The sequence below is a fragment of the Nothoprocta perdicaria genome, unplaced genomic scaffold, assembly GCF_003342845.1.
Source record: "Nothoprocta perdicaria isolate Ctin4 unplaced genomic scaffold, notPer1 scaffold_40, whole genome shotgun sequence".
NCBI lineage: Eukaryota > Metazoa > Chordata > Aves > Tinamiformes > Tinamidae > Nothoprocta > Nothoprocta perdicaria.
Window position 1 is genome coordinate 266,628 of NW_020455644.1, and position 17,297 is coordinate 283,924.

Sequence of the window (17,297 nt, forward strand, 5' to 3'; positions counted from 1 at the left end):
GACTAATGAACTAGGCTGCACAGTACTGAGTCGCTCGGTTGTATGCAGGGAATCGTGCAGTCAGAAGTTTTAATGAAGGGAGCCCAAGGAATTTCAGGTGAAAGAGGGTTTTATTAACTTTCAGTGAACAAAATGAATAGTTGAGCAGTGAACATGACATGATGTCGTATAATAATTGTATGCCTTGGGTGCATTGTGAGGCATGGAGCATAGCCAAGAGCTTTCATCTGTTCTACACACAGGGTTGTTTCACAAACCCCTGCACACTATGGAAATCTTTATTGCAAACATAACAAGAATTATTTCACAAGAAATGCCTTAAGAAAATACTGCGTCATTTATTTGAAAAATCCACCAACACTGCCTTTCTGTGAAAAGTATTAGCCAGACATCCATAAGTCACCATCCCAATTGATCCTAATTAAAATTCAGGTCCTGTATCAGTAACTTGTGTCAGTAGGCTATGAACCAAAAAGAAACCTGCAGTTTCCTTAAGAGGCCACCCTGATTAAGGTATCTTCTTTCCCTGGACAAGCATTATGTTGCCTGAAAAATGGTTCTTTTGGCCTATAGAAGAGTAATGCCCAAAAACTTTATTCATTTTTAATTTGCTCCCTCCAGAGATTAACTATGTGGGTGAGAGATTTTTCATTTTCCACATATGAGACTATGTTTTAGATATTTCAAATATTGTTCCAGTGCCATTTTTTTAAATGAAGAATTTGAATTAACATAATCCTACAGTTTAGCCTGCTTTCTATTTATAAATTTTTCAGGACAGTTTAACAGTTGCAGAGTAAAGCAGCTTTCTGTACTAATGATTGGAGTCCTTAGGATAGAGACTTAGAAAGCGCAGCTACAAGGTCATTTATACAGTGCTAAGTCTTTAGTACATCATGTGTGATATGATAATGTGTGCAATTATACTGCTATTGACTGATGAGTGGGGTGGATGAGGATGTAGGTGAAAATAGGATGGCATGTAAGGTGAGACAGTGACAAGATGTCTCAGCCAGGTTCCTGTATCCTTGTACTGTAAGTGCTGCACGTCTGCCCCCAAAAATATTTGAGATAAGACAGTTAGGAAATTTTCTGTATTTATTTAAATAATTTATATATCAGTGATTTTAATACTTCTTTCTAGGTGAATATGTCAGTTCACTGACTGATCCAAGGACACCAGTTACATGTGTTATCCCAGGCTAACTCAATAAACATACGTAATTTTAACTTTTAGTATTGTTGCACTACTGTAGTGGTTTGTAACTGATGGATGGATATTCTTATGTGTATGTGATTGTTATGTTATACTTTTGTTCTCTGTTTTAGTGCTGGACCCAAAGGAGACAACATTTATGAATGGAGGTCAACCATACTAGGACCTCCAGGATCTGTATACGAAGGTGGAGTTTTCTTCCTTGACATTACCTTTTCACCAGACTATCCTTTTAAACCACCTAAGGTTAGTAGGAGTATGTTAAAAGTCTGCTTGAAGTCATCTCCTAATGATTATTTTAATGTATTGGTATAAAAATATAGGTTGAAATGGAAAATTCTGAAGGAATTAATGAACATTTAAACTGATTGTTTTGTTGGAGAGAATTTAAATAGTTGCCTAAAATTTTCCTGCATGTCTCCAGTATACTTGGACAGATATGGATTTATTTAAAAAATGGTTGCATAAATTCAAGCAGTTATTGTTTGATTTGGGTTTGTTACTGCTATGAAAACATGAATGTTTTTGTTGCTCCTTTGTAAGCAGCTGATGTAGTTAATCTTTCCTATTGACCCTTATCATTCGTCATGGTTCTGTAGCACTTTGACAAAATGCACACCTTTTGCACTACTCTATATAAATTACTTCTGTAGATGCAAGATGCTGTGCTGTTCATGAAGTTATAATTAATTGCTTTACATCAATTTTTTTGAAGAATATGGAAATAAGGCTGCAAAGCCAAGAAACTGAACCAAAAAAATGCAGATTTGTAGAATTCCTTATGGTTTTCTTTTTAAAGAYTTTCAGTAATGGCAATATTGACCAAAGGTCGATAATATGAATAATATGAAGTCAGGACATCATCACCAACAAGAGGTGGACTCAGAATGGAGAATATAGGAGAAATCTAGGGATTCTGAGGGTGGATGAAACAGAAATGGAGTGAAATGTAATCATGCAAAATGTCAGCAATAACTAGTAGCAATAATTTCTGAAAGAGGGGGCCAAAATGAGCTGCACTGGTTGATCACAGGATTATTATAAGTCACTAGTCTAATTCGTCTATAACAAAGATAAATACAGCCATAAGATACTTCATCTGGCATTTCCTGTAAGCAAATGTGCAGATTTATCAGTGTCATATACAAAACCCTTGAATCGCTTTATCAAGAACACCAACTGCAATTCTTGACACCTGTRGTCAATAACACTCATAGACACTGGAAAATTTACCCAACAGGGCTCTTAATAGAAGTGGATAAATTAATAGGTCTCTTTTGTGAAACAAAGTACAAAGAGGTTACTTGTTCATCTTAGGAGAAGGGAGAATGAGGTTCACAGTGAGTTGCTCAGGAGGAGTTACGTAGGAGGAAAAAAAAAAAAAAAAAAAAAACGTTCTTTTGGACACACTTCTGAAAGGGCTGATATACCATGTTTGCTTATGGCAGAAGGGGGTTGCATTAAAAGAGAGATTAGTTGTTTCCTGATGACCATGAGCAGAAAACTAAAGGAGCAGTTATAAACAGAATTTTAATGCTACAATAATAATCTTATACTAGGTAACTTCGTTGATATTATCAGGAAAAAAAAAAAAAAAAAAGAGAGATGCAATTGCACAATTAAAGCTTTGGGTGTTCTGAGATCCAGCAATGTTCTCTTCATTTGTCTTGTTCAATCCTCCCTCCCAACCGATTTTGGTCTTCACGCTTGCTGTGTGGATTTCTATCTTGACAGGTCCCTTTCATTTTCTTCTTTGTTTGGCTTACTCTGTATCTAGCCATTGCAATGCAAGAGTTACCCCCAGTCCCACAGCAMATTAAAGAGAGAATTATTTATTAGATACAGGCATGTCCACAGAATTGGATTTATTGGATATGAAACACAACTTGAAGTTCTCTCAAAAATCCAAATGTAGTATGTGACGAATTACATATGAAGTACAACTTCAAAAGATATCTTATGTCCTTCTCTCCATTAGAGCTATTGAGTTTTAAGGCAATATATGCAGTAGGTATCCTTTTAAAATAGAAGGTGAAGGTCCAATTGGATTTTTCACAAGGTAAAGATTTCTACAGTACACRCTCAGTGTGTTTGGTGACTATATTATTCAGAGACATGAGTAAGGCAGCTGTGCATTGCTTATTAATGAAATATCAAGCAAATAGGAGGTTCTTATCCTCCTTTGCAATAGATCTTTTGTCTGCCTTTATCTTCACTCCAACCGTCTTTTTAAGAAATGTGTGCATATAAATGATATAAAAATCTATTGCGTGATAAAGAACAAGAGAGTTTCTGATGCCATATTGTATTACTACAAGGCCAGTATTTATGATGAAGGAACTTGTTATCTGTAAGAAAATAAGAGGCACATGTGCACAGGGTTCTAGTATCAGATTTATGTAATATTTCACTAACATACTTTGTTCACATAGGTTCTTATTCTAGTCAGTTGACGCCACTACTGTAAGTAACACCTATCTTGAAGCCTGATATAAGAACWCCTAAACTGTTGCTACATGATTACACATATATTCCAGACCCTGTGAAATTGATTCTAAAATACTTTGGGAAGGCCCTTGAATAAAGCAGTGTAGGAAGATGACTACTTGTCTTAAGGTAGCTGCTGCCAGTCAATATTGTTGAGAAATGGCAGTTAAATATGTTCTTCAAACAGCTATTTCTAGCATAAGAAATGTGCTAAGTAGGTAGAACATAACATATGAAAACACTATAGAGTGCTATCTATGTCACTGAGTGTTGACATCTCTTCCACTTTACCATCTTTTCTTAAAATCATAGTGCTTGGGGCCATGGGAATAAATAATCTTTTTTTCTAAGAATATTCCTACTTCTTATAGCTGTATCATCTTTAAAATAAAATAAAATAAAATAAAACAAAATAAAATAAAATAAAATAAAATCTAATAGAGATAAAAATACAACGCTGTAGAATGTACTGAAAAAGTCTTGAAATGTATTCCTGAATGTTGGCAAGGTAACATCCATGAAAGTACGTAACAAAAAAGATATAACCCGCATCTCTTGCTATGGTTGAATTCATATATTCCTCCTGAGATTTCTGTGGTCCACTTTTATCTCCCCTTTACTATGAAGTAAGGAAACATTTAAATGAGTACTGTCAAAATTGATCTTCCAAAGATGTGACCACAAAGACCTGGGAAGAAGTAGAAACTGTATTTCCCAGATGCAATTACTTGACCCAGGGTAAGGTTCCAAAGCAAATGCCCATGTCACATAACACAGTTTTTGTTGCAGGGCCTAATCCAAAGCCTATTAAAATCAACAGAAACATTTCCACAATCCATTATCCTTATCTGTTCTCAGATGTGTGCTCTGTTGTAATACATGTGTAGGTTACACTTGCATGTTGGGAAGGGAAAACTAATTCTTCAATTAAGAAAAATATATTGAAAGTGAGCTCTGGATAATGTTTAATGCCTATAATAATTTTTATCTTTATAAATGAAATGTGTTTGTGTTGTAGTCTTTGCTTGATTTATATTATACAAAAATTTGAATATTTTCTAAAGGATCCCATTTCCTTCTCAAGGCTCTACTGATACTTATGATTGTGGCACCCTACTGCATATTGGAAAACATTAATTAAAAAAAATCTGAGAGCACATTTACACATGAACAAGTATAAACCTATGATTAGCAAATTTAGAAATTAATTTTCATTTGTTCTTCTTGATAGTTAACTTGCGGTATCGCTTAAAAGAAGATGAATCCGTCATTCATTCTGTTTTTATTTAAACAAAGTAAAAATGTCTGCAAAACTTTGATTTGAGCTATTTAACTTTTCCTTCATTCGCTACTGCATATTGGAAAACATTAATTAAAAAAAAAATCTGAGAGCACATTTGCACATGAAAAGAAATATGGACTTACGATTTGGGGGTTTAGGAAATTTAGAAATTAATTTTCATTTGTTCTTCCTGGTGGTTAGCTTGCTTTATCACTTGAAAGAAGATGAATTAGTCATCCATTCAGTTTTTATTTAAACTAAGAAAAACAACCATCAAAAACTCTGATATGAGGTATTTAACTATTCCTTCATTTTTACACCTTTGTAGCCTTTGACATCACAGCCTCTTAAGATTTTAAAATATTATATTTGTGCTTTTGTGCTTCACGTCCTCTGATTGCTCCATATGGTCCATTTTATGTTCCTGATTTTGCACATCCAAACATCACTGCCACTAGATTTCTCATTTAATCTGCATCAGCTAGTCATTCCCCTGCAGATCCATAGTTCTGTTTCTGTCTGTCTTTACCTGTCAGTGTGTCTCTAAGCATAATATCAAATAAAGCTATTTTTCAACAAAATAACGGTGGTTAGTCATGCTATAGCTTGCTGTCATGTTATTCTTTTTTTTTATCCCTCTTTGAAGTCAGTCTATTTCAGTCTTTCAACTTTGTCTCATGCCTTGAAACTGGACTCCAAAGTTTTTGAACTGGAGGTCACTGACCCTTTCAGTGCTGCTTTCCTCTTAAATCAATGGCACTTTACCTCAGCCACAACTGCAGCATAGGCCTGCACAGTAGAAAGTGGTTCTTCTAACAGAAGTAGTTCTCTACTTGTGACTGATAGAGCTTGAAAAGAAGTGACAGAGGGCCATGCCAAACTGTGGCAAACTATCTCTAATTTATCTGTGTAACCAGATAACAAGATTTTTAGAATAGCTCATTCGAGAACTGACAAATTAGCTTTGGCTTTCTGGGAGGCTCTAATCAATTAAAAACGTTTCTTAGTTTTCACTGTGAAAAAGCTTCTGCAACGCTGCAGAAATTAGCTRAGCACCTGGTTGGCTGAGTCAGCATGAGAGTAAGGAGCCTACAGTATTCTGATTTTCTTTCCAGTTGTATCCTCTAATGTTTAAAGCATCGTGCTGTTTTTTGAGGTGCCAAGCAAGAGGAAGGTATGTGACAGACAAAGCAAGTTGCCAGTGTCCGCACATGATCTTGCCTTCTGCTAAAAGTAGATACTTGGCTCACAAACTCAGGACAGATTTTATAAGATGAGGTTTGGCTTCAGCCCCCAAATTATGTTTTCTCCCTTGTAGTTCAGGGAACTTAGGAACAGAGAACGGTGTGGCCTCTTCTGAGCAGCCACTTAAAGAAATGAGTGAAAAGGTGTAGATGGCCTGCCACTGAAATAGCCTTGTTTTGCTCCAATGCCTTAATGACCCCTTAACCTTTTTTGAAATACCTTTGAGATTTCTTTTTCCTGCTAACTATCTTCCTTTCATGCTTAATGGATTCAGACAGTTCCCCCTTTGGCTTTGACAAATGAAAGCTCTCCCTCTTGCTCTTTTTCTTTAGGGTATCAAATGGGATATATAGATATATTTACATGATAGATGTCCTTTGCATGTATGTGAATGTCTAGCTATGTATCTTATATAAATGTATATGATGTACACGTCTTTCAGTCAGAATTATTTATCTTTTATCTGCCTCAGAAGCTGGTAATTCCCTACGTTTCCAAACTTTTTTAATCTGAGATCTTCTAAAATCAGCCATCAAGACAAATTCACACTGCAATGTTATAAACGCTATACCTCTCAAAGAAAAGGGACTGATTTCATTAGCCTCCATACTGTCCCTCTAGAACAGGAAGTCTTAACAAATCAGCAAAACATATCACGGTTTTTCATACACTTTTTTGTTAAAAAAAAAAATTAATACTCTTCAAGAGAACAGCCCCTCTAGGCATTGTCACTATGGCCATGTCTGCATCTTCATCAAGAATAATCTTTATTAACAACTTCTACTCAGATATTTGACTGTATTCAGTCAATTCAATTTAGCTGTAGCTGATACAATATGGATATATCTATCATTATCCTAGTACTCAGATAGCTTTATTTTTGAATTTGAGTGATTTATAAAATCTCTTAATCCCAACTCTACAATTAATCTTGCTAGGGACTTTAATCTCATCTGACTGAAAAATTGCTCACAGGACTTGAAAGCTGCAATATGCTAAATCACCTCTAAGTCAAAATTAGAATAACAGAAAACTCCATTTCCTCCTTGTAAATCTCATATGTCTATTGACTGACTGAAAAATTGTTCTCAGTGTTTGAAAGCTTAGCTACTTTAAATCAACTGTTAGTCTGCTAGGAGAGTCTTCTGTCTTTGTAAATGTCACACACAGTATCTGTACAATCTGGTCTTGATGGCAATATTAAGCATTTCTTCAATGCTTTGTATGTAATTGCCGTATAACACTAATCTGTATGCACAAAATACCATTATGTGGAAACCTCCTCCTATAGAACAAGTTTTGTACCTTTTTTGTTAAATTCGGGCTCATGTATGTTAGGTAATTCCTTTTATTCCTGGCTTTTAATCTACATTTTCATATTTGTTTTATATATGATTGGTTGCTAAGAACATTTTTCCTTATCTGCAGCATGATAGAAAAACTGTGCTTAGAAATAGCCTAAGGGTACAAGCCTACCTCTTTTTCTAATTGTCCCCCAAAATTTTATTTTTAGATTACTGTTACACTTTTTCTTTGTTGTTAAAAATTATATTTTTAATTTATTTCTTCTGCTTATTTTAAATTGCCTGTATCGTTATTAGCACACTTTACATGTCAACCACTCATTCTCAAAATAACCTTAAACTCAGCCTACTCACCCCTTGCCACCTCAGCAGTTCTGGTTTAGGCTGGGCTCCAGCCTGTCTTCCCTTGTCCTCCCCCAGATATCRCTGTCCTCTGACTAGCCTTCAGACATGATAGTCTGCTGTCACTCTTATCCCTTAAATGCAGTTGCCTTGTCATAGCCYCTGTCACATCCCATTACCTCTCAGCCTACCGCTCACAGCTTTGCTCGGCTACCTCCCRCACTCCCCGCTCTCCATCTCTTTCAAAATAACAGAATCACCAAAATTCATAAAGCTGAGGAAGGGATCAAGAGCTGTGTTTTATTATCAATAAATGTAAAAGTCACACTTGGGAGGATGGTACATTATATACTTTGAATTCAGTTACCTGATAATTYTTCCAGTGATTGTCAAATCAAATTGCAAATTTTTCCAATGAATAGCCTTCTTTTTACCCTTTTTTAATGTATTAATTTATATCACTGGTTTGTATTTACTTCTTTAGTCTTAATGAAAATAAACTTATCCAAGTACACCTTTCCTGTTTCCCTCTCCAAAACTTTGAAATTTCCATCATTTCTTACCAATTTCCAATAAATACCAAGTATATTAAGTGCCCCTGAAAGTCCTGTAGAAATCCAGCATCTTGCAGGGAGTATCTTCTACTTCCCAGTGTCATGATTTCCATTGGGCAGTTGGTACTCTGTAAGAATTAACATTAATTCCATCTTAATCGCTCACTTTTTCCTGATGGATAAAATCCGTATGTAATCTAAAAATGCATTGTATATTAATGTTCTTTACAGAACATTACAGTTCTAAGGTGAATATACCTGTAAGTCCCCATGTAAAGAGTGCCTAAATATTGAAAGACAGTTGAAGTTGGGCGAGGGGAAAAAAGCCAAATTTTAAAAATAATAAAATCCAGAAACGCCTGCTGCAACCTGCTTGCATGCCTTGCCCACTGCTAGCATTGTGCCCCGTGTCTCTTCCCAGCACATCCCACTCGCTCATCAACCTTTTTTCCCTGAGCATGTCCAGGAGCTCCCTTCCTACAGAAACATCAGAAGTAGAACAAAAGTAAAAAGCCAACTGCTGTCTGTCACATTGTGATATATGATTTGTTATGCAAAATAGAAATGTTGCTATGGGATACGTTTGCTCACATTTAGATGAGAACAGTTGTATTTCTTTAAACCACAAATGAAGGATCTCTTGGCAAACTCAAAAAGAAAGTATGTGTTGGAAGATACAGCCTACATATTTTAAACTATGAAAGGGAGGATTTATTTTGTAAAAGTAGAATGACAACTCAATATTTAAAAAATTTCCTCTCTGTAAGGTTACTTTATTCCTCCCTTTCCATATGGGGTTAGAAAGATTATGTTAGTTAAAATAAAATAATTTTGTAAACATTTGTATTGACTTTATGAAAGAAAGCTTTTGATGTTTTTGAAGATTTTGCAAGACTGTATCTATCTGAAACCTCCCTAACCTGGACACCATCCCATTGCATTTGTTCTCTCCTCCTCTTCTGTTGTTTTCAGAAAACTTGGTACAGTTTAAGAGATTATTTTTCACTTGCTCTCTCTGGTACCTCATGGATTAGCAAAAAAAAATCTCTACTTTCTCTGCAGTCATTGTTCTGTTTCTTTAAATTTAAATTTCTTTTCATTGCAACAGTTTGTTCAATGAGCTGGTTTAAGTTCAGCTTCATATTCACCATTAATATATGGAATGATAAATTGAATACTGTTTCATTTTAGACCATATAAAAGTTTAACTCACATAATTGCGAATATAAGGCTTTGAAGTTTTTATCACTTCTGACTAGCTATGTTTCAAATACTCCATGTTGTTACAGAAGCCCCAGTATGGTTTGCATATTGGATTTTCCTAAGGGTGGAATAAAATTAGTTACAAGTTCCCATTTCCTGCTAGTTTTAAGTGTGATATATTTTCCTTTGATATAATAAACTATATCTACTTTCTATCTGCTAAAATCAGGCATGAGCTAATTTTCTATGAACTGTCTGAAGCTCATTTTTTGGCATGTCTTTATTTAACCCAGTCAATTTAATGGTGAGCATTATATAGTCAGTCATTTATTATGCAGTTTATGAAATAATCCATTAAGTATCCTAATTACTGTTCCTGTGTGTACTGGAATTCTGTGTTAGAAAACAGAGATCTCCTTGTCTTAGAAATGCAGCTCCAATGCAGGATGCAGTATAGATTACATGACATGTGATCTGTAAGAAATTTAAGGATGCTAATTAACGTAAAGGTTATTGCATTAACTTTTTGTCTGTCATAGCTGTAGACATTTTTCATTTGTTTTATGGTAGTTTTCTTGTATTACTAAGGAGTATGGGCTTGAACTTGTTTTTATTACTTTTCTATTCAAGCAGACAAATCTATGGCTCATAAAGTCTGAAAAACTGAGATGGGAACTTACTCCCCTCTGAGCTCCATGAACATCATTATAAAGGGCATCATATTTTTTAATATATATATAACCTTTTCTGTATGCAGTACAACTTTTTCCACTTCACATAGTGCCTTCACACTTTTATTAAAGCAGAACTCTAGGGGAATATTTGAGAAATGCAGAAGTTGCATGTAAGGAGAGACTGCAGTATTGTGCCCTTGTAAGGAGTACGGGAGCTTGGAAGGAACTCTGCAAAGCGGCAGGAATAAAAGCCCCCGTATCTCTGTCCTGCTTCCAGCAGCAGCCCTGCGAGAGAGTTTGGTTTCTGTTCAGTGCCCTGCCGGCTGCATGAACCTTTCATCCCTCTGAGCAGGGCTGCCCAGCCTCAGTGGGAGGAATGAAGATGAGGAGGTGGGGGCTGGACCCAAGCAGGCTGAAGAATGCAGTTCTGAGGCAGGCTGTAACCCTTTGTGGGCTCGCAGGAGAAGAGGAGATCCCTCCCACCCTCCCAATGCCCTCTGTAAGGGAGTTCTTCTCTGGGGAAAGAGCATGAGCCCTGGCTCCCCATGGGAGCAGCCATCTGAAAGCCTCACATCCCTCAGCCTTGGAGTTGAGATTGAGCAAGTCACACACATGGCTGTTAATGCCACAATGGATTTAGACCTACTGTTGAAATGGTAGGTTCAAAACAGACTTTAAGACTAAATCATGCTGGAAAGCTGATGTTCAAAGTGACACTCTCAGAACCACGTGCAATTTATCTTGCCTAATGTCACTTGCCTGCAATCACTTAACTGAAATCCATCTTAACTTGTGCTTCCTGGGTTTTAAAAGCAGTCTTTTCTCTGACTTAAAGCTTATTTAATGGGCAGGCCCTTGTAGCTTTTCTCTCTAATCATTTTTCCTTCCTTTTAATAAATAACCTCATTTTCTTTTCAGACACTTTATAAAGTTTTCATATTTTTTTTAATTCTGTTTTACAGTATGGAGTTGGCATTCAGCAACCCTGAGTATATAARCAGGCAACTTGCTATTATTTATTTCCAAAAGTGATGAAATTTAAATTCCTTATCATAACCTTTCTAAAGTTTCTTTATAGCACATTTATAGTTTCAGAAGATAATCCTGTTTTTTCCCATTTTACTGTAGTTCATATTTCTTTTAGCTGCAGTTACAGTCAACAAAAAGTGAAATATTCTCTTAAAACTGCAGAATCAAAGAGAATTAAGTCCATAGAAAACATGTATCTTTAAAAATAAAGAAAGAAAAAAAAGAAGATAAATAACTCTTCTACCTTTCATTTGTTTAGGGGAACGTCTACYGTATACCCACACACTCTTGGAGCCTCTGCATGGGATTATTGTGGTGCCGGGCAATCTGCAATGGGATTGTCCTGTTTGGCATTAGGCGATAGATGGAATTACACTGACTCCCTTGTAGGAATAATTAAAGTGGCATCAAAGATAAAAATATGGCCATAAAGGAAGTGTAATTCCTTTGGATGGAAGTTTCACTTGATTTCTCTCTACGTATGTAACAGAGGTTAAAGTCTTTATAGGATAAACACGGAATCATATGCAGGAAGAGTCTCGGAGTCTGCCTTACTGCTTGGCACTACCTGCCTCACCCTTTCCAGAAAGTTGCATTTTAGCAATTCCCTGCAATTTGGGGCAATATCTGAATGAGGAAAGCAATCTGTAATCCCAGATGTATTGTGTTTTTATACTACTTTGGTATAAGAAAACAGATTTGGGTTTGTCAACATACAAAATGTTTGAAAATACGTTTCTCCTTCCGCATTGCCTTCCCGTGCCCCCATTTCCTCTCCCTATAAAGTGCATGGAAAAGTGGAAAGAATTGCAGTCAGAATAGCCTGATGATGCTTTTTTTCATAATAGCTCATACATTTGTTAAAAATGTAATGTGAAATTGTGCACTTTTAGGGGGTGTAAGTGCCCCAGGGCCRGAATCGAAAGGTGAGGAAAGATAGCAGGTTTCTAGCAGGTTTCCATATATCTGACTCTGCTATAAAGCAGCTGTAGTGGCTGGTGCCTTGTTCTTGAGCCAATCCTGGCTCTTGTGCACGTGTGTTTCTCCTCAAGGACCTCTCTCTGCCTGGGGAAGCCCAGACCTGGGATGCTGCTGTCATCAGCTGTGTCATCTGCTGGCAGAAGTACCTCCAACTGTTAGTCCCCAGGCTCCAGCGTATTAATACAACTTTCATTACAACAACTGTCATTAATACAACTTCTTCAGAAATTCTGGAAGTCTTGTTTTTCTTGTTGTTAAAATTCCTCCATATATTTAGAGAGATATTTTTAAGTGCACTGGCATGTTTGGTGCGTGGGCAACRTCTTTGACAATGATAAACAGCAAAYCTTCTCTTGTGAGTGGGTGCCTTCCTCAGTGTCATAGGCTTAAGTTATGATTAAAAAGAAAATCCTTTATTTAAGATCTAAGCAGGTTAGAAGCCTAGACTGACCAATAGCTTAAACTAAGTTAGAGGATATAGATTAATCCATGCCGTGGACTCCATGTTATCTCCTTTGCATTCAAAAAGACACCACGTTTCAGAGTACTCAGTGTTTTCAGATACTGCTGGAAAAAGTCTTTAAATTTTTAATCAGTATAGGAAAGCACCCTTCTTCAGGAAAGATAATTAAGTAAAAGCTTTATTCTAATTATGTAGTGAGAAGTAAGCATATAATACAATATAATAAAATTAAACAGGTGCTAAAATTTTTGCATGAGTCATGGGACATCTTGCTGTAAAGTATTTCCTAATTCAGTTATGTCTCARGTATTAATAGCTCCTGAAAGCTAATCTGTCTGAGGGCTTAATGAACACTGACCTACAATTTACAGGGTGCTACTCCGCGCCAACTCCCTTTGTGGGCACTCCTTACATGCAATTTCTGTAAGACAGTTTGCTCCTCCTCTGTACTGATAGCCTTCCTCATTCACAATAATATCCCTTTGTAGATGAAGATTTAATTTGGTCACGGAGTACTACTACTTGATCTTCCAAAAAACACCCCTCACCTCAAATGCTCAGATCTAGTGGGAAAGGTAGATTTTCTCGCTGTAGTGATTGGATGAATTGAGATCATTGTGCCAGAAACATTTTAGGTTTTTATAAAAGTGTCGGAAGCAAGGCACTTACACCAGAAAAGAATAATTTAAAACACGATTGTAGAAAAAAAAGTAGGAAAAAACCCTACAGGTATGTAGTATGTGGAGCAGCAAATCATTCAATCAGGCTGTTAACTGACAGTAACTTTACACAGAAATATGTTTAAAAGCTGGTGAAGCTTCTATTTGGGTGTCTTTGTTAAATAACTCATTGATATGACACTGGGGCTCCAGTAGTTTTGTCTCAGATCTATATGAAATGGTACCTACAAGAAAAAAAAGAACATTTTTTATTGAAAGCAGTGTTTTAATACCAAAAGTCTACCTAGAAAACTACTTTTTCTTTACACTATTTTGTCACAACTGCTTGAAAGTTATACTGAAAAGGGGCAGAAGTGTTCAGTATATTTAAAAAAAAAATAAAACAGGCACTGTCTTTTTTTCTTCTTACTGGTAAATGTCCAATTTCAATCTCTGACATCACGGCAACTTTTGTTACTAAATATTCAGAWTTCAGAATAGGATCATGCTTGTCACCAGTATCAATGGCTATCCTGAAGCAGATCTATTGCTGTGGACGGTAAGAGGTGCATGAGCACTCCCAGTTAATAGCGCTTCCTGGGCTGGAGGAGAAGATGCTTGCTTACCCCCAGCAATGTGCTTGCCCACTGCTATCTTGTGCTTAAGCAGCCTGTCTCTCAACAGGAAGATATTTTTGCTGATGAGATAGACCACTGAAATTGTACATCTTCATTTTAGGTATTATGAACATGTCATGAGAAACATCTGCTTTGACTTGTCATTTGAATAGAACTGATGGAGAAATCAATCATTGGTGGAAGCCCCCAGCATCTAGGGTTTTTATACTGTCCCTTTTTATTCAACTTTTTATTCTGAACAACAATGCCAACTTTCAGAACTGAAATTCTTTTAAAATTAAACACCTATATTGCTAATATTTTTGACTTGAAGGAGAAAGACACCATTCCAAATTAAAAGAAGCTAAATGGTCTCCTCTTCACTTTCGTTATGTGACACTTTCATAATGTGACACAGAATGGATACAGAAATCCTAAAAATAAAACACAACAAACATAAGACATTTCTAAGAAAGTCTACTGACACAACTGGAAAAAAAATTTTGAGCTGCCTTCCTCAAGGATATTTCATTTTATTTTTTCTAGTAGTTGCTCACCATCTGCATTTTTTTTCCATTTTAATTTAGTGATTCAAAAGCTGAACAGTGAAGACAGTATCAACATCTTCTTCCCTTCAAAGTCAATACTGTCCAAAAGTCAACACTGTAGGAATGGAAGAGCATTTTTGGTCCTGTACAAAAATAATGAAGTTGAAGAAACTGAGGCAACAAGAAGCTTGAGAAACACGTTCCACTTTTGTATCATGCAAATCAGTTCTGCTGGCCACAAACCAAGGAGGCAGAGTTTGTACTCTAATAAATACTCCTGTCATCTTTGTCTTTAACTGAAAGTAGCAGAATACTTCCATTTCAGCTAGGAAAGTAAAGTGATCTTTTATGTAATTTTCTAATTACCTAATAGTCCTGTAATTACTGACTTGAACACCTTTGTACTTAGACACACTGTCTTTTCTAGGTCACGTTTCGGACAAGAATCTACCACTGTAATATTAACAGCCAAGGCGTCATCTGCCTGGACATTTTAAAAGACAACTGGAGTCCAGCATTAACCATTTCTAAAGTTCTCCTCTCCATCTGCTCCCTTCTCACAGACTGCAACCCAGGTAAGGTGAACAACTTGCACATTTGCATTCATTCCTGCTTCCTAGTCTGTCGGCTATTAGAACCTGGCTAGTGCACTGCTTTACTGCCATTATGAAAAAAATGGACAAAAATGTGGGATTTAAATTTCATTCCATCCATTCCATCTAAATGGATGCATTGTGTAGAAAGAAGGCACAATTCTAAGAGTTCAAGAATGTTTTTAGTATGTGAGAATAAAAATTTGTTAATTTAAGATGTTAAATCAATAGAAAACACMTTGTAGTAGGCATTAATTTGGATATTACAACAGGATATTAGTATCAAGAAATATTAATGAGTTAATAAATATTGAAAAGGAAAAGTTTCATTTAAATATGCTGATAATATGGTCTCTGGAAAGAATATTAATAGTACTGACAATGATAGATGTCTAGCACAGACTCTACAAATAATGAAAATTAATTTAAATGAAGTTTATTCAATATCTTGGACAGCCAGTATGAGTATTCAAAGCAAGCTGTCATTCTTATTAACTAGCAGAGCACTTAACCTCTTCCCTCAGCTCTTACAGATTTGTTTTTTATTACTGACCRCTAGATTTGTAATTTCCTCTTTCTTTTACTCTATTTATCAATGAATTATTCTGAATGTAGCCTTGGAAAACCATAGTATATTGAAATCATGAAGGAATTATTAAATCAAAATTAGGTCATCAGCTTCCAAGTCTTGCTTTTGTTTTTGTTTGGTTATTCTACACCTTTCCTTGTTTTTTTTTTTTTTTTTAATGTGTTTTTTAAATCTTTAGTTTTTCTAAGAAAAGGTTTTCTCCCAACCAGACTGCTAAAAATTTGCTTTTCAAAAGACAGAATGTGAGATTCTTATGTAACCAGTGACTGAATCAAAAGCTCTAATGGAGGTCTAAACTGTTACRAAGCTCAAAGTAAGGTGGAAGTGGACCAAAACGCAATTGACGTTTCTTTGTGTGTGTTGTTTGTTGCCACATATAGCATTAAAAACCTCACTGTTCCTACTAAAGAGTTGGAGCTGTGGAGGAGACCTAGCTTGCCATTTCAGGAATGGTTATTGCAGGTGTATTGAATGCTCTCTACTGACTGTGCTGGAAGATTGACTTTGTGTACTGTCTACCCCTAAAAAGTACCAACACGAAGTCAGGCAGATTGTTGACAARAATCTAAAGAAAATAAGTGAGTATTTACTCAACTATCTTACAGAACTGGTGAAAAGCTACAAAAAGAATGCTATAAATTTGGTAGTTTCCTAATTTGTTTTGAAACCAAGCAGGAAAGCTGTGTGGGGAGTCAAAAATTGGAAATGCACAGCCGCTCATTTGTATTCACCTGTCTTTGAACAGATACAATTTGAAATTTGTCCAGTCTCATGTAGTGATTTGAAATCTAGAAGTTTACTACCTCTGCCTCCTCACTCTTCCCTAAGCCTATTTTAAAGACCCTGTATGTCAGTACACTGAAAATGGTTACTCGCAAAGTATTATCAACTGCAACAAGTAATCACACTAAAAAAGGGAAAAATTCTTCTCTTTAGGCAATGACTTTTCTCTCCAAGGCGATAACTGTAAGCACTGTCGTGACTGCAACTAGAACTAAAAAGTTTTATGACATTTCATTTTCAATGTAAGCACTCCCTTTGAATATATAGTGGTTTTGGATTTTGTTGCTGTTTCATGTTCAAATCTTCCTATGAATTTCGGAGGTACTCATGCAATTTCTTATTTTGTGTTGTGAGTGCTCTTGTTTGAGGGTCTGAGGGCAGGTAGATGTGAACTACTGACTTCTTTTTACCTTCCATTTAGGTTGCTTGTTCTTTATTAGATATTTGCTTKAGTTAGCTTTGAATTTCAGTGATGTCCAGTAGAAGGCTTGCATAAATTTAGGAGTTTTGATTTTTCCATGTTTTGCATAATACCCTAGAATGTTTTTTGTGGTTTTGTTGCACTGCTTATCCTTTTCATTTCTTAAGAAATTTTATTACCAAATCATTGGATTAGATGTTCCATGATTGAACATGCTGCTTTAAGTTGACCACTCCTCCCCGTGGGCAAAAGCTGGTGGAGTTCAGGATCCAACGAGGAGGAGGCAGGGCAGTAAGTAGCCTTGCCA

General features: G+C 36.0%; 1 protein-coding gene across 2 annotated transcripts in view; it reads left to right on the plus strand.

The window, feature by feature from the left end:
• Positions 1-17,297, plus strand: part of LOC112952619 (ubiquitin-conjugating enzyme E2 E2) — a 189,816-nt gene that overhangs the window by 149,171 nt on the left and 23,348 nt on the right. For both annotated transcript variants that reach the window (XM_026045509.1, XM_026045510.1), the window contains exons 3-4: positions 1,330-1,462; positions 15,032-15,179. In XM_026045509.1, coding sequence (XP_025901294.1) covers positions 1,330-1,462; positions 15,032-15,179 — 281 coding nt within the window. The remainder of the gene's footprint in view (positions 1-1,329; positions 1,463-15,031; positions 15,180-17,297) is intronic.